Source organism: Gouania willdenowi, chromosome 18 (genome assembly GCF_900634775.1).
Source record: "Gouania willdenowi chromosome 18, fGouWil2.1, whole genome shotgun sequence".
Lineage (NCBI taxonomy): Eukaryota > Metazoa > Chordata > Actinopteri > Blenniiformes > Gobiesocidae > Gouania > Gouania willdenowi.
This window is the reverse complement of record NC_041061.1, coordinates 26,229,579-26,253,168: the sequence shown is the minus strand read 5'-3', so window position 1 is coordinate 26,253,168 and position 23,590 is coordinate 26,229,579. Positions and strand designations below refer to the sequence as shown.

General features: G+C 39.3%; 2 protein-coding genes across 3 annotated transcripts in view; one reads left to right on the top strand and one right to left on the bottom strand.

Annotated features, from left to right (window-relative positions):
* eml3 (EMAP like 3) overlaps positions 1 to 12,813 on the bottom strand; it is a 59,431-nt gene extending 46,618 nt beyond the window's left edge. For both annotated transcript variants that reach the window (XM_028474409.1, XM_028474408.1), the window contains exon 1: positions 12,509 to 12,813. In XM_028474409.1, coding sequence (XP_028330210.1) covers positions 12,509 to 12,533 — 25 coding nt within the window. In that variant the 5' untranslated portion in view covers positions 12,534 to 12,813. The remainder of the gene's footprint in view (positions 1 to 12,508) is intronic.
* Positions 12,814 to 17,113: 4,300 nt separating this feature from the next.
* ecsit (ECSIT signaling integrator) lies at positions 17,114 to 23,516 on the top strand. The gene is made up of 7 exons (XM_028474188.1): positions 17,114 to 17,338; positions 19,407 to 19,809; positions 19,882 to 20,105; positions 20,190 to 20,247; positions 20,344 to 20,492; positions 22,491 to 22,602; positions 22,991 to 23,516. The coding sequence occupies exons 1-7, from the start codon at positions 17,282 to 17,284 to the stop codon at positions 23,272 to 23,274; spliced, it is 1,287 nt and encodes a 428-aa protein (XP_028329989.1). The 5' UTR covers positions 17,114 to 17,281; the 3' UTR covers positions 23,275 to 23,516.
* The last annotated feature ends 74 nt before the right edge of the window (positions 23,517 to 23,590 follow it).

The following is a 23,590-nucleotide window of genomic DNA, read 5'->3' as shown; positions in this document are numbered from 1 at the left end:
AGTCTCATTTTGTAAAATAAATTGTGAGAGAATCGTATCGTGAACCCAGTATCGTGAATCGAATCGTATCGGGAATTAAGTGAATCGTTACATCCCTATTGGTCGCGTTTGGAGAATGCAGTTTTTCATTTCCCAATCGTCGTCTAAGTGGTGTGGTCTGAAACTGTTACGTAGATTTGAGTAGCACGTCTGCAGTTATAGCTGCTCTCTCAGCCTTCCTCATGGCGTTTTTTAGTTTAGTGGACCAAGTACAGTTTTGTGCGTCAACGTGACAGAAACATAAATCACAAGATATGTCTCAATCTCCGCTTAAAAGACGTAGTGCTCAGATGTGTTGAAATCGGGCTGCTCAACGGACATGCTGGCTCGTATCCAGACAAGTGTCTGGATACGAGCTGAGCACAATGTTGAGCACAATGCTGAGCACAATGTTTCATCACGACAAACAACCGACGAGTCCACGGAGCATCCGTGTTGTTGCAAGCGCTGCAGTGTCTACGAGAAGCAGGGGGGGGGTCAAATGTCATCTCGCGCATCTGCGCTTTTTTGTAACTTTTTATTTTGTGAACCTTTGAATTTTATGTTTTACCTTGATACCTAAGTGCATCCTTTTGGTTGGAGTAAACAGAACACCAAGAAGAATCCATGTAAGTAGAACATGCAATATTCTGAGACAGAATGGTCCACAGATCTAATCAAACCAAAGTCATTCTGGCTATAAGGTGGAAGTCTGTTTTTATTGTTTTGCAAAATAGAATTCTGATAATTTCCTTAATATTCTCTCCCAAATTGTGCCACTTTCTGTTTGGAGATACAGCCGAATAACTAAATAAATAACTCTGGATTAAAACTGTTATATATATATAGGCTTGATTATTATTTTTGATCCCTTTGAGAAAAAAAAAAAGATTTTTAGCTAAAGATGTAATAAAACTACTTTAACTTCTAAAACTATTATCTATTCAGTATTGATACAATATTATATATTGAATGAAAACCACGCCACAAGCATCCATTACCAAATATCCCAGGTAATGGTCTCTCCTGGTCACAGCTATAGGAGTGTACACATCTCAATGTGCAGCTGCTTTGCTGCTTGCCTCAGTGTCTGCTTTTCTTGTTTTCATTTTTCAGTTACAAGCCCACACTGTTGATGACTCACCGTTGTTTGGCAATCGCTCAATGAAAACAAAAATCTTGATTGACATACAATTCAGTGCAACTGCACAAAAAACATTCAGACTCATGCAAATCTCTTAAATGTGACTGCCTAAAATTGTTGGAATTATGTACTGGTCTTACTGTGGTTTTTTGTGTTCGGGAATCAAACTTTCTTTCCTTCTGCGATTGACCCTTAAAGCACCTCCATTATATGTTCTTTTCTCCTGAAATCCTTCAAAAGGAGAGGGCTTGGCCAAGCTAGTGTACCAAGTCCCTGTTGTAATCAAGATGTCATGTGGGTTATTGGGGCTGGATATGCAGCTGGTTCCCTCAGGAGAACCACAAAACCTTACATTACATAGACACTTTTCATGGGATTCTCATACCTTTTACTTGACACTATCGACTTTCTGTTAAGTCGGTCATTTATACTGATATGAGTCACAGTGTGTGTGAGAGTAAATGAATCTGATCCGTTCATCCAAAACATATTTTACTAGTGAATCACACGAAATACAAGTAAATACAAGACACTCCGATAGTATTCAGAGAAAAGTCCATCAGTATCCGATGATCCTAAAAGAAACAAAGCCAGTGTTTGATTACTAAATCTGAGGAAACTCATTCTCTGTTTCATTGGGATTTAGTGGACTACGCCGGGTCATTTCAGGTCTTTCGGGAGCTTGGCTGTCTGACAGCAGCACAGACACACTGGCAGGCAAACTGGTAGCTTTGTTGAGTCTTTGTGGAAAGCTGCAGTCTACAGAAGCACACAATTCTCTCCACTATAGACCCAATCAGACGTAAAAGCAGCAGATAGCATGAGTTGAGTGCAGATTTCTGTTGAACCTCAGTGTGGCCTCTTCCTTTCCAGCCTGTATAAAAGCCTGAAATGTTCCAACAGCAGTCTTTTGCAATGTCTCCTCGTGAGTTGTGAATTACTGTTGTGTCCACCAATATATTACTGTATGGGATTCAGATTCAGAATACTTTAATTATCCCTGAGGGGCAATTCAGTGCTACATAAAGACAAGCTACCAGAGGGCTTGTGGTGCAGAACGCCAGCACAGAATATAATTTGTGGCAAAACATGGCTCTCTGAAGGTGCTGCAGGTTTGCCTGGTTCATTCTGAAGCTTTGGAGCAGCAGCACTGCCCTGCCGGTGGACGAAGCTTGATAGTCTGCAGATAGGTTTACGCTGCTCCTGGCTACAGAAGTAAAGAACTGCTGTTCTACAGGTTCAGCTCGTAGTTACAGGGCTCTGACGTGAGATATGAGCTGCTGAAGCAGCTCCTGGCTGGACACTAAGCTGTGGTCATTGATGTCCAGGAGCCCTGAAATCTCCAGGAGTATGGCTTGATCCATCAATGTCCCACTGGTTCAAGTAAACACCGCCCTCCAGCTGGCTCCAGAAGACTTCAAAGACAAGTATGAAGGTGAAATGTCTCAGCACACTGACAACATAGTGTTTAGCTGTCTGAACAGCTCTGGACACAGCAAACTCTGATACAAAGAGTCTCAGCATTACCCTGGCTGGAACAACATAACTGATCCTGAGATAATGAAGGATAATAAGTAAATGTAGAGATTGTTTCTTTGAGCTAACATCAATTACTCTTTGAGTAATTAATGCTACAAGATATTTTACTGGTGGAATTGAAGGGCTTTACGAAGTACAAACCCACATTAGGTCAAGAACTCTTTTAAACCACTCTGATGTCACTTGAAGGTTGTTAGGAGAAAGGATTCCTGTCTATGTGTCGAAGTGTCCTTGGGCAAGACACTGAACCCTACGTTGCTCCCAATGGTTGATTAGCACATGGCAGCTCTGTCCCATTGGTGTGTGAATGTGAGTGTGAATGGATGAATGAGGTGATATTGTGAACGCTTTGGGACTACTTCAGTGGTTATAAAGCGCTAAGGGTGTAACAATACATGTATTTGTATTGAACCGTTTCGGTACAGGATGTTCGGTTCAGGTACAGGGTTGTGCACGGGTGAGTTTTCGGAACGGCGAGAAACCAGAGCTGGAGGACCCTCCCCTGTCGCTAAAGTCTCCTGCTTGGGAACACTTTGGCTTCCGGGTGAAATACTGCAACGGAGAAAGACCAGTGGATAAAACGGACAGTGTGCCAAAATTGTTCAGCTGAGATCGGGTATGTTTCCGGGAACACGATAAACATGCTAAGAAAGAAAACGTCCTTAGTGCAAACGCAGCTGACTTTGACATTAAAGCAGCCTTTTCCTAGCAATTCAGATCTGGCCAAAGCTGTAACATCTGCCATCGGAGTCTTTATAGCAGCGGATAAAAGCTGTTAACAAGCTGTGAATAGCTTATTTTTTTTATAATGTTTTATGTTTTTTTTTTGACAATATTATTATTATTACCAGACAGCACTTTACAACAGTTTTTTATTTTAATTTTTTTAAACTTTATTTTCATATTCTGTATAATGTTAAATACATTGTTGGTTTACAAAAGTTTCAAATAAACAACAAACATTTATGTTTTGCATTTTGTTCCATACTGTACCGAAATAGAACCGAATCGTGACCTCAAAACCGAGGTACGTATCGAACCGTGATTTGTGTGTATCGTTACACCCCTATAAAGCGCTACATAAATCAAGTCATTGCTACACTTGTGTATGGATACGAATGCAGAACATTTACACAGTAAACTATCAGCACTTCAAACTTACAAAAAAATATTTTTTGGCTTCATTAGAAGAACTGAACCATTAAATATAAGCTACAACACAGGGCTGAATCAATGTAATTAATGCTCATTTGTAGCTTAGCTTGCTCAGGGTTGTGTTCCTCTTTACATGAGGCACAAGGGCAGGTATGCCTCCTTGTTTTCCTTACTATTATCTAAGGGGGCATTGGTTAGTACAGTGCAGGTTTTAGTAAAATAGGGACTAGCAGATAAATAAACACAATTAAATACCTGATTATCTACTAATTCCTACAGGAACATTAGATTGTCCTCTGGTTACTAAATTGTGATACTTGGACAGGGTTTAATAAAAAAAAAAAAAAAAGTATAACGCCTTTCTAGAAAATCAAAAACCTCAAAAACTATGTTTTTGGGGCAGAACTCAAGACTGCGACCAAAATGGTCGCATATGCGAGTAATTTTTCAGTGTGTGCGAGTGAAAATTTTATCTGGTCGCATCCGTGCGAGTCCGTATAGGGTGACGTTATTTTATACGGAGCGGCTGAGCGCTTTGTCACGTCCCACAGAGTGTACTTCTCTCTCTCACTCCGCGCTCACACAACGTGGCTGAGTGTAATGCAACGGTGAATGTGCCGAGTATAAACACCAATGTGCTCCTTTGGAGTGCGCATGGTCCGTTATGAACGGAGCCAGGAATAACGAGCCCTTCACTGAGTGCACGCTCACACTGAGGGCAGCAATAATTAAAAAAAAGAACATTATAGATAGAGCGTACACGCTCATCAGAATCATCATGGAGGGACCAGAACTGATGGACTATGATCCCAGGCCAGATGTTCAGCTGTGGTTCTCCCAGAGCAGGGGTCTGCAACCTGTGGCTCTGGGGCCTCATGTGGCTCTTTGGCTCTTTTGCAATGGCTCCCTGTAGCTTTAAAAAAAAAAAAACGACTATTGAAATAAGGAGTTAATTTTTACAGAGGCTATTAATGATTAATGACAAATAAAATCAAGATAACAATTTGTTAACCTAAAATAAATCATGTTGTACAATGACTCAGCACCTTCTACTTCACCTCCTGCAACATCTACAGACCATCAACTTTCCTGCACCTGTGGCTAAGCTTAAGTTTTAAATCCCTGGTTAAGATAACTAAACCAATAAAAACACTATTCTGGAAGAAAATAGAGATTTTAATTGTGTGGGAACAGATTATTTTAACCACCTTTGTGATGGTTAAATATGCACGTTTTATGTGTGGCAAGATATTAACAATTAACATGTGTTGATCACATGATCATGTGTTATCAAATTCAAGTTATTTTTTGTTACCTTTCAAATACATGAACTATAAAAAAAATCATCTTTATATACTGTAACGTGTTCATATAAACTGAGATGTGTAAGAATTTGAAGATGTAAGATACTGTTTTATTTCTTGATGTCAATTTATTTTATTTTAAACTGTTTTTAAGTTTCCATTTACAAGATCAATATAAATTAAATCAAACATTATTCTATATAATTTTAACTGTATATAATTTAATACACTGTATTGTCTTCATTGAGAAGGTATTTATGGCTCCAGGAGGACTTTAATCCAGGTGAGATGAGGTTAAATGGTTCCTTGTAGAGTAAAGGTTACAGACCCCTGACCAGGGGAAGAGGGTTAGGAGACCCCACTATCAGAGCTGGACCCTCTGAATTTAATTCCATGGAGTGAAGCAATGCAGATGCTAAGTTTGTTATACTACTGTTAAGTTAATTCAAGTACAACCTTTCTGCAAAATAAAAAAACAGAATACATGTAACCTGTTGTTATGCTTTGCTGTTATTTAAAAAAAAAATTGTCTTCTTTTAAAATGATATAAAAGAAATGACCTGTTATTTCAGCCACTGCTTGTTGCATAAAAACTTAATATTGACACTAAAACATTTTGCAAATATATCAAGTCATTGTCAATCTTTACTTCATACAAAACTACGATACACCAGTTAAGTCAAATATTGATCAGCATGCATGGCTATGCTGTATAAATTATATACAAATATGATATAGATCATTACAAAAATAATACAAATGTGTCCCCTTTAAAATTACACATACTCTTGTTTCATGATTTAGATTCTTAAGCAAACATAGATTAAGTCCTTAAGCCTTTGTGGAATGGCTCCTAATAGCTTCAATGTCTGCTGGAACAAAAGCCTCTAAAAACAAGCAACAAAAAGCTAGAGCGATGGTACAGGGGTGAGCTCACGTTTGCATGCCATCACACATCCATGTTGTAACCAGTTGAGGCAAACTAAAACATCCAACAGGACCGTGTTCGCTATGAAAGGCAATAAAACCATAACTGTTGATGGAAGTTGTTTCTCTAAAGGTTAACTGGAAATGTGCTGAAGCAAGTCTGCGCTGCACACTCCTCTGCTGCTGTCAATGTGGCTGTGTGAATAATGACACATTGGAAGCTAAACCAAGACGTCATTACATGACTCTTATTGTAATGAATCCAACATTGCTATCTTACAACATGTCTAAGTCCTTTTAATCAGCGCATTATCATGTCGTGCATATTTACCAAATTCGCCGACACGATGTTTCATTGTTAACTGCCAATTTATTTTTGGCTTCCCGTCTCAAACGGCTCATTGCTTATATGAAACATGACAATGGGAGGCAAGTCGGAAACAAGCACAGCATTAAGAGAGACGAGTCCTAGATAATGACTGAGTCAAAACAAGTATGTGCGTACGCCAACAAAACAGTAGTAAATTCACTCTGTGAAGCTTCATTGTCTCATGCCAGAAAACAACCACGATGCACAGGCTCCTAAAAAGTAAACACACAGGAGTTGTTGAGGATGAGAGAAGGAGAACACAACGTTAGCAAATTATTATTAATGAAACGGCTTTAACGTGTGTTAAACCCTGCCATGAACACAAGTGTAAACATGAGCAGCATGTAGCATGTGTGTAGCCTGCTTTCAGCGCAATTCATTGTTAGTGAGAGAGAAGCTAAGATTTAGCGTGGTTCTGCACCCACAGAGAATGAAAAGACAATGTACATAAATGAAGAAGAATTCAACAGTGAGAGTTTTAAACCCTGCCATGCACACAAGTGTAAATGCGAGCAGTGCAGATGTGTGAATTCATTTTTAGGCAGAATTAAAGTTCTTTGAGTTACGTAAGTAGTAGGCTGCTCCAAACTTCAATGTAGCACAGCCTAATAGAAATGCAGATAGATGCTTAGATTGTCCATACATAATGTTTTTGAACAGCTTACTTAGTCAGGATGGGAGACACGGATGGTAACGTAACTGCATGCACGTAACAAAAACACTCAAGCACAAACGGGAGAACAGGTGCAGTTTGATCCAACATAGGCCGTAATCTGAAAAGCTAACTAAGGTGAGGCTAACTAAGCCATCCCAGAGGAAGTTCGGATCAGTAAAGTCTCCAAAGTTGAAACAGTTATTTTGAATACACCAACACAAAAACTACACACCAAACCACACTCTTCCGTCATGTATGTAGACCTTGTTAGTGGCATATTGCAAAGTACACACTCATTGGGACATTGCTTTTAACAGACACAGAGAGGCTGTTTTCCTCCAGATGCCAGAATAAATCGCCCCCTCTGCATTTCTGAAAAGAAGTGCTGTTACAAAATTCTGGAAAAGAAAAACACCATAGACTCAGTGCCATCACCTGATGCAACTTCCTGTTGATTGCTACACCACATGAAATATTTTTTTAGTCTAACACTTTAAGTATTTATTGAAGGTGTCCTCTGGCTTGGCTCGAAGTGTAAATTAGGTTTATTTGCTGTGTGAATCTGGGCTAAGATTGTTCAAGGATCACATTCAGGTCAATGGAACATCTTTCTACAATTTAGAAGCTATAACCACAAAGATACAGACTTGGTCTTTAGTTTGAAACACAGAAAGTAGTGCTCAGAGGACCTCAAAGAACTGTTAGGCACATAGAGATGCACTTGGACACCTAAAGGTGATCAGCATCAGGAGGAAAGCCAATAACAGATTAGTGACATTAATCAGTCCCTGATGCTGCTTTACAACCATTGTGGTTTTGAAACCAGTGCGGTTCATAAGTCTGGAGATTTTTAGTGCGCTGACCCGCGTTCACACCAGTTAAAGCCGAACCATCTGGGCTTTGAAAGGTTCTAGATTACAGTTTGATAAGAACCCAGTAACACTGGTGGTCGATACTTGCCGTAATATATTTAATTTTATCACTAAGGAAATGGAATGAGAAGAGTTGGTGCAGGCGGCCAACACAGAAATCAGGTTGAAAAAACAAGTTCCTAAATGTACTTAAAAGCTTGTGATAATAAATTTGCTACAAGTAAAATGTAGATTATATTAGAGGTCGACCGACATGTGATACCGATTTTTTTTTTAAAAATAAATTTCATCCGATTTTTGGAAGCCGATATACTTTTTTTTTATGAAAGACAATTGAAACACTCATATGATATAAATGTATATATTAGAAATTAAATTAAATTAAATAGAACTCTTAGCATTTATTGAGCTTTAAATATGCCCGCACACAACCAAGTAAAACAAAAAGTACAGGACAGGTAAGTAGCAGTAAAGCACGACAACAATATACAATGTGCAAGTAGTCGGTTTAAACTAAATACCAGTTTTATGTAACACCACTCACTCCTTCCCTCTGTTCACAGCTACCACCATTATACCTAAGCTTCACACTTGTCACCATATGCACAACTACATCATCACATCTCTCTCTCACTTTAAAATATCGTAATTTCCAGATTATAAGCCGCTACTTTTTTCTCACACTGTGAACCCTGCGGCTTAAACAATGATTCTTGCTCACACTGAACCACTCTGATCACTCATTCTGTCATGATGCACACTGCCTCGTCACAGCAACGACACGGAGAGAGAGAGAGAGAGAGAGAGACAGAGAGAGAGAGAGAGAGAGTGCCCGGTGCAGCATCAGTGTGGATACAGTAAAAGTCAGCCAGTTTGTAATAGTAGCATAACAGCATGAAGTTACCAAATCACCACGTTGGATTTGTTCAGAAGCGATCGCGTACGTATTCTGACTCAGAGTCCGACTCGCTGTGATCGTTCCGCAGTAGTTCATGGTAAGAATAGTGGACAAAGCGGTGTATCAGTCTGGTTCCAGTAAAACGTGACCATAACAAGCTGTAAATGGACTGATATGTAGACGTGGGGCAGTGAGGAGGAGACTTCATGTAGTAAAGGAAACTTATCAGTTTACAAACACGGACACTTCCGTGAAACCTAACTTGAGTACAGCAGCCCGCCAACCTGCCCGTTCTGATTGGCCGAGTTGTCTGATGGGCACCCTCATCAGCCAATAGGGTGTTATGCTGTGGCGTGTGTGTGGATTTTTCTTAAGAAATTACAAAATTATTGTAATGCGGCCAATAAAACAGTGCGCTTTATAGTCCGGAAATTACGGTAATCAACTCTTCCCCACACTTTCCATTTCCTACCTTGAGTCTCTCCTCCCTGTTCCCTTCCCCCTCACTTAGGTGTAACACTGCCCTCTCTTTTTATATCCTCCCTATAATAAAGTGTTTCTTACCCTTCCTTAGGTAGGGCTGGTGATAGTAAAAAAATAAAAATATTTTTATATCCTCCCTATAATAAAGGGCATGTTAGTCAGCTGAGTGTGTGGGAGGGGATTGCAACGCACCTACATGAAACATTTTCAGGTAAGTAACTTCCTCCATTGTGAAACATGACTAAGCACTATATACTGTATGTCACCGACAGATGTTGGTGTACATCTCCATCTGATGTTTACTGCTCCCCTGTGCCCTGCTGCTCTACCAGTTTAAAAGACACTACATCAGCACATAAGGTAGGACAGCAGGTCCTACAGATGTGCAACATGAGCAGCATTGTGCAACAGCTCAAACTATCTTTCTGATAAAGCTTAATGTGCTGCTTGTATTTGCTGTTTCATTCTGAAGGCAAACAGAATGAACACGATCCGGAGTGTATGACCTGCACTGCTTGGCGGTCATTTGAATATATTGTTGTGGTAAAGCTTATCCACCAGTTCACAGCCTTGACAAGGATATGCAGATGTAGAAGCTTTGATGGGTGGACCTAGGGATGTTTATAAGCTGAGCTGGAGATTTCGAATTGAAAGCAGACTCCAGTGTTTGTACCATTTTAAATTTACTTTCACTTTTTTTTTTTTTTTTTTAAATTTTCATCATTAAGCATAAGGGTCCAAATAACAATAACCTTCAAAAATCATGTAAACTATCCATGGACCCTTCAGTGTCAGCATCACTTAGATCATATGTGTCAAACTCATGGCCCGGGGGCCAAATTCGGCCAGCAGGAGAAAGTAAAAATCACAGAGAAAACATGAATCATTGTGTTAATGCAGGGTTGTCAAACTCATTTTAGTTCAGGGGCCAAATACGGACCAGTTTGAGCTTAAGTGGGTCACAGATTTTAGGTGGGAAAAAGAGGAAATTCAACATATCCAAGCAACAAGTGACAGATATCAGTCCCAACAGGATTTCCACTTTAAATTTTCTAGATTTTGTGACCAATTTCTATTTAATTTATGCAAATGTAATAATTTAAGGAAAATTAAAGTAGTTTGTAAGAATTTTGAGTTTTTTCAACTGTTTAACAAGACTGCAATCATGCGAGATAAGCACTGGGAAAAATGAGCCTGTGCAAATATTGTTGAATTAAATCTACACAATGATTCTTTTTTTCTCTGTCATTTTTACTATCTCCTGTGAGGCCAAATTGGATGCTCCAAAGGATTTGGATTTGGCCCCTGTTCCATTAGTTTGACACGTGTGTTAATGAAACTCAACAATATTTGCAGGAGCTCACAGTTTTCCCGATGCTTATTTCACATGATTGCAGTCATTTTAACATTAAACAGTTAAAAAGACTCAAAATTCTTACAAAGTCCTTCTTTTTTCCTCTAACTTTGACATAATAGTTTCCTAACTTAAATAGAAACTAAAGATCGACCGACATATCGGCCGGCCGATATATGGACTTTTTCAAGATCACCATCGGCCAAAACATTACCATCACCAGCCCTCCCGTAGGAAGGGTAAGAAACACTTTATTATAGGGAGGATATAAAAAAGCGAGGGCAGTGTTATGCTGCGTTCACACCGGCTGCGTCACGAAATGTCCGTACGTCCAGATTACATACAAAGTCACTGGATAGACGAGTCCCAGATGCGAAATCTTTCCTGTGCGGCCCGATCCGCATGTCAAGTGCGTTGGCTGTGCGAGCGCGTTCCCGATTTTACGCATATCCGCACATTTGCAAGAGTTGAAAATATTGAACTCCTGTGCCTGTTTTGCATGACAAAAGCCAATCAGTGTCTTTGTTGATGATGACGTCACCGGTCTGTTCACCCGATTCAACCATGGAGTAGAAGCTGTGTGTGACCACCTGGAGCTGTATGACACGGCCTTTATAACCAGGACCGGACTAGGAAGGATTTGGCTTGGAGGAGAATCAGTGAGGAGGTGGTAGTAGCAGGTATAAGTTCTCTCTGTAGCACTGAGCTAGGATAGCATTAGCCGCTAATCACACCAGCTTTTTTCACTGGTGGTTTATGTTTATGGCAGGAGAAAAAGGAGCACAGGTGGTTAGTGGCTGTGAACAGAGGGAAGGAATGAGTGGTTAAAACAGCTAAAACAGGTATTTAGTTTAAACCGACTACTTGTACATTGTATATTGTTGTTGTGCTTTACTGCTACTTGCCCGTCCTGTACTTTTTGTTTTATTTTTGGTTGTGTAAGTTCAATAAATGTTAAGAGTTATATTGGTGTATTTATTTAATTTCTAATATATGCATTTATACCATATGTGTGTTTCAATTGTCTTTCATAATCAGTGTGCTTTAAAAAAAAAAAAAAAGTATATCGTGCTCAAATATCGGCTTCCAAAATCGCCTTTAGATATCGGCCATCGGCTGAATTTTTTTTTTTTTTTTTTAATCGGTATCAGCATCAGCTTTTGAAAATCCTGTATCGGTCGACCTCTAATAGAAACTGGTCACAAAATCTAGGAAATGTAAAGTGAAGATCCTGTTGGGACTGATTTCTGTCACTTATTGCTTGGATATTGTCGGTTTCTGAAATATTTTGTATTTAATGTATACATATTAAAGTGAGCACAATAATGCTACATACTCGTTTTCCTGCATAAAATCTGTGGCTTACTTCAGATCAAACTGCTGCATATTTGAGCCCTGAACTAAATGAGTTTGACAGCGCTGACTTAGATAAAGGACATTATACTCAAACTTCCTGAAAAGCACTTTCAAAAAACACAAGCAACGCTTATTTCTGTGTCTCCATGTTGCAGGATCGACTCCCGCCTGTTATTCTCACTGTCCTCCATTGAAACACACAGGAATGCATAAACAAGCAGAAAAACAACAACAACAACAACAGCTGCCAAACCAACGCACAGTCTACGGAGACGTAGGAATATCCGCTGCATAAGTCTACCATTATTAGTTTCACACAATGTGTATGGTGCAGTACAGCAAAAAGCACTAATAACGACAACCAGCATCGTCATTGTACTGTACAACTGCCTCTCACACAAGCTTCCTTAACACCAAACTTCTTTCTACTTACCCAAACTGTGGGTAGTGAAGTCCATAGCCCGGGTCTGAGGCAGTGGGCACCCCACACACACACTCACACACACACACACACACTGTGTGCACTAAGGTGAGTGTCCCATGCTCACAGGGAGTGCCACACGCTGTCACACGCCGCCTTCAGTGAGCCCAAACCCCGCCGCAGCTTCTCCGCAGGCTGCCTCAGTCAGCCTGGAGCTGCTGGCTGACATCAAGTTACCACACTTATATGGAGGAAATCCGCTGAAAAATGTCAACTTCAGACAGTTATAGGAAGTTCACTGACGCTAATAAGCGAGAGTCCCATAACGCAGGGGTTCTCAACCTTGGAGTCGGGACCCCATTTGGGGTCGTGAGACATTGGGAGGGGGTCGCCAGATGCATTTAAAAAACGGAATATTTTTTGCTTCTTTTTACCCTTTGTCGGCAACTACACCAAACTTGTCATATTTTAACCTATTTTCATTACTTTTTCTTGCCATATTTTTTTCTCCTTTTAATGCATTTTACCATTACTCCCATTACTTCTCCATCAAATTTGAACACATTTTTTATACATTTGTGTTTCCACTTTCAAGACATTTTCAGCACTTATAAACCCTTTCCACCACTTTTACCGACTCATTTTGCGTATGTTGACCCATTATTGCCACTCTTTTCACCATATTTCATGCTTGTTTTTGCCATTGCACATTTACGATTTGTCATGTCCATTATTTGCCAGTTTAAACTTATTGTTCTTACTTTTTTCTGCCACTTTTAAGCTAATACTGACACTTGAACCCTTATCACCACATTTTCTGTCTGTTTTTGGCCTCTCTAATTTTCAACTTTTATCAATTTTTTTTTCAAACCCCATTTCACCACCTTTTCCACTAATTTTTGTCACTTTTAACACATTTTATTTCTGATTAAAACAATTATTTACATCTTCAAAGTGACTATATATACTATGGCAAATAAGGAGTGTGATGATATCTCGATACGGCGATATATATCGCGATATTTTTCCGCACGATCGATTATCAATATGCTCACGCTAAGTATCGATTTTTTTATTTTTCTATTTTTTTCAAAACCTTTTCTGCTTTTTCACTAAAATGTGCAGGTAGGTCTTCACAGAAATTTTGTCACTGTTTGTTGAAGGAACCAATATATTGTTTACTGGAATATTGCACTATAATGATGTCACTGGTAAGAAAGACCCCATTTTTTTGTTTACAGAAAGCACTATTAGAGATACTTATTTGTTTACATTGATATGTTGACACTTATTTACAGGAATGTTGCACTAAAATAGTGTCACTGTTCATAGGACACTTTTTCAATTTATTGTCTTTCTGAGATATAAAAAAAAATTGTATTTTGTCACTTAATCTTTTTTTTTCTTGTTATGTCAGATTATCGTAGATTGATTTCTGACCAATATATCGATCGTCACAGTATCGTCATATTGTGAGATAATCATTATCGTGAGCTGTGCATTGCGTATAGTATCGTGAGGTATCCAGAGGTTCTCGCCCTTAGCACAAATAATACCAAACTTCCTGGATAACAGTGGATATTACTCAGATAAATCAATAAATGTGATCATCACAGATTCATAGAACAATAAACCATCATTTTACTGACTTTATGAATGGGCCCCAAAAATCTTTACTCCCCCTGTCTCCTGTCTTCAATGTTCACGTCTGTGTTCAACCACCTCCAGGTACAGTAGGGGTCCCTGGTACCTTTTATTTTGGGGGTCACATGATAAAAAGGTTGAGAACCACTGCCATAACGGGCAGCCTGTGACCACTCTATGATCATTAATAATATCTAGTCCAACCAGCTCTGAACAATCAAGTGTTTGCCATTAAAAACGGATGATTGAAAATAACAACTACTGCTCAGGTCGTATAAAACCACAGTTTACCACTCTTTACTTTTATTTAAACAGGAAATTAAGATTGATAATCTTTTTTTCTTATCGTGTGTTCACATGTTAACTGTCACGCTTGGTTAGAATTTGCTGAAAAACACCATGTTAATGTAAACCGCCCGTGGCAGTCATGGGTTATGGGATTAGAAAGGCTTTGCCGCCACCATGCGGTAAATAACTTGAACTACATGCTGAAGTCTGGGTGGCGATAACGGAGACATACAGGGGCCACAATAAACGCACGAAATGACTCAAAATATACATAAAATGACTCCGAAAAACAGCTGCTTACCTATTTCTCTGAATGGGGTGCTGGATTTTGAACATTCATAGCAGACATTTTGAACAATAGCTCACTTTCCTAACATTTATCTAATTGTTCTTTAATTTGAGACAGAAATTCATGTAAAACAGCATGTTATTTACCATTGTTAAAAATGTGTAAACATAAAAAATAAATCTAAATGTAAATGTTAAATGTAAATTTAAACCTAAATGTTAAATGTAAATCTAAATGTTAAATTGGTCGCCAAGCGTAAAACTAAATGTTAAGAAATTATACAAAGTGGACAGGTCAGCACCTGTCGATCACAAGGCATGCTTAACACCACCGACTGTGGTCAGAAAACCAGTCAGTATCAGTATCTGGTGTGACCACCAGTTGCCTCAGCCAGTGCAACACTTCTCCTGAACATTTATAGAGTGGCCTTTTATTGTGGTTAGCCTAAGGCACACCTGTGCAATAACCATGCTGCCTAATCAGAATCTGGATATACCACACCTTGAGGTGGGATGGATTATCTCTGCAAAGGAGAAGTGCTCATTAACAGTTTTAGACAGATTTGTGAACAATATTTGTGAGAAATAGGTATTTTGTGTGTATAGAAAATGTTTTAGATCTTTGAGTTCAGCTCGTGAAAAATTGGAGCAAAAACAAAAGTGTTGCTTTTATATTTTTGTTTAGTGTAGATTCTATCTCTCACAGGTGAATTGTACCTACAATGAAAATTACTGACCTTTCCAATCTTTGGAAGTGGGAAAACTTGCAAAATTGGCAGTGTATCAAATACTTATTTTCCCCACTGTACAAACAGTACAACAGAAATACTCAAAATGACAACAAAACTACAACAACAATGTGAAAAAATACACAACAAAAAATACACCAAATAACTCATAATACACAAACTAACAGCAAATGTAACACTTCTAATCCCACTGCCAAACCAACCACCAAAGATGAAAAACCATTCACAGACAATATCCCATGCATGTGTATCTGAAATGTGGGCCTGGTCTATTCCACATTCACTGAAAAATCCTCTGTCACACTGACAGCACACCTTAATGTTGTCACATTTCTCTCATACATGATCTGCATATTTGAATTGGCTAAACTATCTCGTGCCGAAGCCCAGTCCCCGGCCTGATGCAACCCTCCAGCTTTGGAAACCAATGCCACATAATGTGTCTCAGCAGAGACTAGATCACCTACTTTTCTGAATGGTATACCAAATTAAAACAAAGGCAAATGACAAAAATTATGAAAAGTTCAAATGAATCAGAAATTATTTTGTTAAATTTGAGTTCATTATAATGAACCACTTTAGGAAAAAAGCTCAGGCATAATGTTTCATTAGCTGATTAGAAGTATTTTTAAGGTTACCAATATCACCTTGGAAAGGCTCTAGCACCGCGTTTCTCAACTGGTGGGTCGGGACCCAAAAGTTGCTTGCGCACCTGTAATGGGTGGGTCTGGGACAGCTGGTCAAAAATAAACAAATGCTTAATGTCTCATGTTGGACTTGTCTTTTATTTTGAAATAAACTTTTATTTTGACAGGCATGTTGTGAAATGCATGTTGCAAAGGAAAATTTATGTTTTTAAAAAGATTATATATGTGTGTGTTTTCAACAAAAAAAAAGCTAAATTTGGTTGGTTGAATACTTAAATAGTGGGTCAGGATTTAATGACAGTGGCAAAATATGGGTCCCCGGGTGAGACCAGTTGAGAACCACTGCTCTAGCAGATCCCAGTCTATGGGCTAAATCATTGATTATTAAAAAAAAAAAAAAAAAAAAGTTTAAACAGTTTACTTCCTTCTTCTTTTTCTTTAGCCTATAGTTTTTTGGGGGGAATTTATTTTAACTTAGCACTTGGATGATCAAATGTATGATAATAAACAGTGTCAAGCCTTTTGAATAAAACCTGGGGGGGAAAACGTAAGTAGTTTTCTTTTCTCAATAATGCAAAATTTCAGATTTCGTTTTTTATTTTATTTTTTATTAGGCTGTTCCGGGTCAACTGGTGACCCTTTTAACTCGTGACAAACTTCCGGTTGTGGTGTTAATAGTACACAGCACATCTTTTATCAGATATAATTCTTAGTTTCCTTTCTAAAATACCAATTACACGTCTTTACACGAAATTGGATTTTGTTTTACAGAAGATACAGATTATTGTCGGTTGAAGTACAATTAAACACAGTCTTTGGTTGTTTGTTGTTTAAGACATAACAATAAAATAAAATAAAATGTTTCCAATACAACGGAAACAATAATGTCCAATTCCATAATATACACCAGGAAAGTCAATTAATAACTTTAAAAAAATCAAAATAAAAGGGTAAGTTGCCGCTTGCGGAAACCTAGTATGACAAAGTGTTTCCGTCTTTTGGGGAAGGATTTACGTGTCGGACCAGAATGTTCTCGGGGCTTTACAACATGGATGCTTCCAAGGGGAGTGTTAAGTGAAGGAGAACAGGTCGTCAGACAGACTGTTAGTAGGAATGGCCGTGTTTATGTGGTGTCGGTGTGTGTGCTGACATCGGGCTGATGGTGGAAGATGATCCGCTGCTTGAGTCCTGTTACCCGGGGCTGTGCTGCTGCTGTCAGTGTGCAGGTGAGAAGCACACAGGGTTTCCAGAAAATAAGAGACACCCACAGGACCGTGAACACAATCCTCACAAATAGAAACATTTTGACATAGAACAGTGTTTTCCAAACATTATTGCCCCATGTACCCATTAGCTCATGTTATATATAATGTATTTGTGTCTACAGGGTCATCATCAGGGTCCAACATTAACCTTCAATTTAGGCCTTTTTTATTCATTTATTTCTGATGTTTTGCTCGCTTTAAAATGTGAATTTCACCTTTTGGTGTATTTTAAAGAGTTTTAAAACAAATGATTATTGATGGATGAGGAAAACGTTTCTGTGTACCTCCCGAAATATGTTCAATTATCCCTAGGGGTTCATGTACCCCAGTTTGGGAACCACTTCAATATACAGAAATCTCTACAAAAAATGCAACCTATGGAATATATATAAAATAAAATATTCATGTATTTATTTATTTAATGTTAATCTGTGTATGTTTTTTTTTTTCGTTAAAATGCCTATTTATATTGCCTAATACTACTGTAATAATAAATAAATAATCTTTATTAAACTTTAAAACCTCCACATCCTAAACATTAAAGGTCATATCCATAGCCTGTCACTCTATGCATACGCAGCGCCCCTCATTGGCCAGTTTAGGTCACATGATAGGTTCATACCGGTCAAGTATCTTGACAACGGCAACAAACCCGGAAATAACTCAGAACAGAGATGATGAATGAAGACGTTCCGGTGAAAAAACAACAACTAAGAACTGGTGTAAATACATTGTAAAATGTGACAGAGAGTTTACCTTCCTATAGAGCAGCAGGATGGGACACAGTTACACGTTCTGTTAGATTAATAACTGAGATTTTATAGGTGCACCACGTGACTTCAAGTTCCGTCAGTTGTATTTTAGCTCATATTTAGTTTTAGCTACCCTGCTAACCCTTTTATTTTAACCCTAAACCAGGAAACACCCTAACATGTTTATTTTTGTTGTATATGTATTTTTAAAGGTGGAATTTGCCGTGTTCAATATGTTAAAATGAAAAAAATGTATATGTCAGAAATGGGATCCGAACCCACGGCGGCGGAAGGAAGAATCCCTCAGTGCGGCGCCTTAGACCACTCAGCCATCCTGACACAGTGAAAACACACAAGGCACATTACACCCATAGTCCCAGGGGCTATGGCTACATCTAATGTATATTTAGTCACTTTCAACTTTAAATTAAATCCCAGTCGTCTATTAAATCAATCCAGCCACGATGTCTTACTGTATCAGCCTCAGGGGATGATGTGTTTATGAAGAACTCCTCAGATTGTTCATATATACAGTGTTGTTCTCCTGAGGCTGTTTGACAGTCCACCATGTGACACTGAAAACTCTCTAATGTTGGACATTTTTAGGGTGTGCGTCATCTCTTTCTCCAACAGTCCGTGAACGCACCACACACACATCCAGGTACACAGGACACAGAGCAGAGCGTGCGTGCGTGCGTGCGTGCGTGTGTGTTTGCTCTTTAATCCAGGAAATAAACATGTAAAATGTGCCACTTTAATGACCGGTAAAACTGAATACAGAGAACCCATTCACAAGAATGTTTGCTTCTCCCTGATTCACCACTTGTGTGCATTGACCATGGCAACCTAAATAACCCACATGTTCCTGCCCCAAACCCCGACAAACTTTTTATTGATTTTGATGGGCTGGCATGTCCACTAGATAGGATGTATAGCAGATGTTTTTGTATATTCTGAGAAAGTAGGTGGAGCTGTATGACTATACCAAATTTCAGTTTCCTATGTTATGTAGTTTCTTTGGTATTGGAAGAAAAAAAGAACGCAAAAAATCACCCCTAAATTGTCCATATCTCAAAAAATTATTCTTTTGGTCAAACAAAAAATTTGAAAGTGTGCAAATTGAATTATTAAGGAACAATTGGCAAATATGTGAGATTTTTTTTTTTTTAGACCAAAGTGCATGAGATGTCCTGAAAATGAGTTCAAATGACATGGAATGACAATTATGTTAGTAGCAACAGTGGTTGTTGATACTTTGTATTCACTGTCTCTTGTAGTTGAGGAGTGGTTTCCATGGCAGCCCTGCATCTGCAAAGAGCCGACCCGTCCCCACACACTTTAATAATGAGGACAAGGAGAAGGACTGGTCTCCTGCTTCCCGTGATGACCTGTTTGAGCAGGTGGCCAGAGAGACAAAAACCAAGGCCACGTTTAACAAAGTGATTGAGGTGTTCACTAGGCAGGACGTACGAAGGCGAGGCCACGTGGAGTTCATCTACGCTGCTCTTAAGAAGATGCCTGAGTTTGGTGTGGAGAGGGACCTCAGCGTCTACAACAAGCTGCTGGATGTCTTTCCCAAAGAAGTGTTTGTGCCCAGAAACTTCATCCAACGGATGTTCAACCACTACCCTCGTCAGCAGGAGTGTGGCGTGCAGGTGCTGGAGCAGATGGAGAACTATGGTGAGTAATCACATGCTCACTTGGATTTGAATCCTTTTTGTGTGCATGTTACCCTTTGATCGCTGCCTTCAGGTATCATGCCCAACGTTGAGACCAAAGTCCTGCTGGTGCAGACCTTTGGAGACAAGAGTCACCCTATAAGGAAGTACCAGCGCATCATGTACTGGTTTCCCAAGTTCAAGAATATCAACCCCTTTCCCGTCCCCGAGCAGCTCCCTGAGGACCCCGTGGACCTGGCTCGTCTCAGTCTCACCCGCATCGCCAATGACCTGGATGCTCAGGTCACCGTCTACCAGGTACAGCTGTGGATCAGCGCAGGAAAAACAGAAAGGTTTGGAGACAATGGTAGTTGCTTCACGAGCTGCTTTGTGTTTCCTCAGCTGCCCTGCACAGACGTGACCGAGAGCGGCGAGGAGGTCGTAGTCCCACACATCGTGGGTACGAACACACGTGTTCACAGCTTCCTGCAGCTGCAGAGGTGTCGTCCACTCTGTTGCTCACATTGAGTGCTTCTTTGTTGTGTTTTGACCTCAGGCATCCAGAGTCCCAGCCAGATGGAGCTGCTGGAGAAGCATTCAGTGGACAGGCCCGTGTTTGTGGAGGGGCCCTTCCCACTGTGGCTAAAGAGGAAATGTGTGCACTACTACATCCTCCGAGCTGAGCCTTTGCCGCCTGAACTCAAGGTAGAAGTCTATTCTTTTAGCCTTTCCTCTACGTTCAAATTCTTCATTTGTCACAAGACGAATGAAGGAAAGATATTATAAGATAAAAAAGAAAGAATAAATTACTTTGAAATAGGGACTTTAACTAGAAACAAATGCATTCCCACGACAACGCAAGTGGGACTGTGAAAAATAAATGCCAACTCCTTCGACTGTATGTATTTATTGTCAATAAACACAAGTTAATACACACCTTAGATATTTATAGGCAGTACTCACAGCATTATGTTCACTTATTTAGCAGGCACTCAGAAATTAACATTTATTTAGAGTCAAATTTACAGACAATGTGCAGGGCAAGATTCTAAACAGGTACCACTTGATTGCTCAAGGGAAGGTAAAAGCAGGTTCTGATCACACTGAACTACACAGAAGTCTCAGGGTAAAAGTCCTACTTAGTAAGGGACGAATACTAACCATTCCCAATAAAAGTATAATTTTAAGAAACAGGAAGATTGTAGCAACATTTTAAGCTGCAAATAGTGGCTGTAGCTGCAGGAAAAATATGAAATAAACTATTGGCAGAAAAGTCTGGTCCTCCCGGGTCCAAATATGTGCTAGGTTTTTGGCTAGAGTCCAAAATGGGCCCGCTCGAGGCCCCGTAAAGTCAGTGTTTTCTTCTACCAGGGGTAACCTCTGTCATTGGATGGAATTATGATCCGCCTTGAACACTAACTATTTTATTTTGAAAATAATCCTGATAATTTATTGTCTATACACTACTTCCTGTCCCGCACTGGCTTATCTTTGTCAAATTGATGCAGCATCAGCATCTGGCAAAAATAGAAGTGCTGCGTGACTGCTGCAAAGGGCTCCAGCATGACTCAGCAGTTACGGAGCTGTGCGAGAGCAGATTCGCATGTGGTGGAAATTGGTACATTGACTTAAATGGAACCTTATCAGCTGCGTTGCGGTTCCGCAGCAGTTTGTGAGCAGTTTCAGTTTTGGATATAGTGGAAATTGGGGGTGAGGCTGGTAAAAGCAGCCCTAGATATTGACAGAGATATTGCAGTTTACAGTAAATGCAAAAAGTATTAGCATTTTACAAATGACACTAAATAAAGATGTAAACACGTTTTTTTCTCCCATCTTTCGTGAGCTGAACTTAAAGATCTAAAACATTTTCTATATACACTAAATACTTATTTTGTTCACAAATGTGTGTAAATCTGTATTAGTGAACATTTCTCTTTTGCAGACATAGTCCATCCCACCTCACAGGTGTGGCATATCCAGATGCTGGTTAGGCAGCATGATTATTGCACAGGTGTGCCTCAGGGAGGCCACAATACATTTGTGCATAAAGAAAATGTTTTAGATTTTTGAGTTCAGCTGATGAAAAATGGGAGCAAAAAACAATTTACTGTATATTTTTGTTCAGTGTAGATAGCAGCATTACCACTAAGCCAAAAGCAGTGTGTGCTTTGACTGTGAGTACATCTACTTCCACACTGGCTATATTATTTACACAGGTATATTAGTACAATACTGTAATTATTATTTATTATATTATATATTTATATGTTATTATGAATAGTTTGAAAAAGAGAGCTGCTTTTTCCTGCAGTAAAGTGCACAGACTGCTTTGCCTCAGCAGCTGAATGTAAAAGAGAAATGCATTTGAATGTTTAAAATTATACTTTATTCTCTCATTCGTTCAGATTCTTTTTGAAAGCAAATGCATTTATTACACATTTCCCCTTAATGAATGGAACTGTTTCTGAATAAACACTATTTCAGTGTGTTGTTTACTAACCCACATGATGTGATTAATTGCAATCAATTATGGTCAGATGTGCAATTAATTAGTATTAATATTATTATTGCACTAATATTTACCACTCAGCCATGGAATGATCCATATGTTTATATTTGATCAGTAAAATAATTGAGGGGACATGTATTAGTGTTGGCTAAATGTTTCAGAAAGCAGGGGGAATAATTGAATTGTGTCCACAGACTGAGGAACCCTACGACCCAGAGCGGTGCCTGGACTATCCCCTGCAGCTAGACCTAGACCTGGACCTGGACTGTGATCTTGGGGATGACCAGAGCTTTGATGTGGAAGACTGTAAGAGATGACGATCTGTCAAGACTGAGAATGTCCTTATTTGTTACATTTTATAAATAAAACACATAAGATCCATGTAACATATAAACGGATCCTCAAATTTGTAGCGTTAGTGTTTTGAAATCAGTGTAAACACAGTTTATGGATTGGGGCAAATTTAGGATGCTGACTTTTCTTTCCAGACATATTTAAAACTAACTTTTGTCAAAGAAAATAAAGTTAGAAACTTGATGAAAGCATTATATTAGATCCCAGTCCAAAAACAAATACAATTACATTTTGAGATTTCTGTCAATCAACGCAAATCATGTGCTCCTCCCATCAGGACTACTCTTTGTTGCTGTGATGCTTATGTGCTGTGTGTGTGTGTGTGTGTCCATCCCTCCAGTGGACGAGGGTCCAGTCTTTGCCATGTGCATGACCAGTCAAGGAGACCAGTTTACCCTCAACCAGTGGATCTCAGGCCTCCAGCAGAACAACCCTGTCCTAGGTCGGGTCCCCACTCTGTTCCGACTGGACAGCAGTCCCCGTGAGCTGCAGAAAACAGACCACACAAGGTCAGACCACAAACAGGAACCTTCGTTTGGGACAGAGGGAGAAGAAGAACCTGCTGAGGAACCTGAGGTGTTGAAGGACGAGGAGCCCAGGAGGAGCCGAGGGATGAAGCAGTGATGACTCGCTGTGGGCTTTGGACTCCACTAAGAGATGTTGGAGACTCTGAATCCTTTCAAGAAACTTAAATTAATTCATGCATTTGTTCTCAAACCATGTGTCATGTTTATCATTAGGTCAGGTGTTGACGTTCATCGAAGGACACAAAAACATTTTTTGTAAACCTGGAAACTGTAAGTAAACATTAAACCTAAGAACAATTGGATATCTGCTACGATCAGTAAAGTTTATTACCATAAATACATGTATACACAAACCTAATCTGCTTTTAGTCTATGATGATTTGGGTATGGTAAGAAATTGAAATTAATCATCT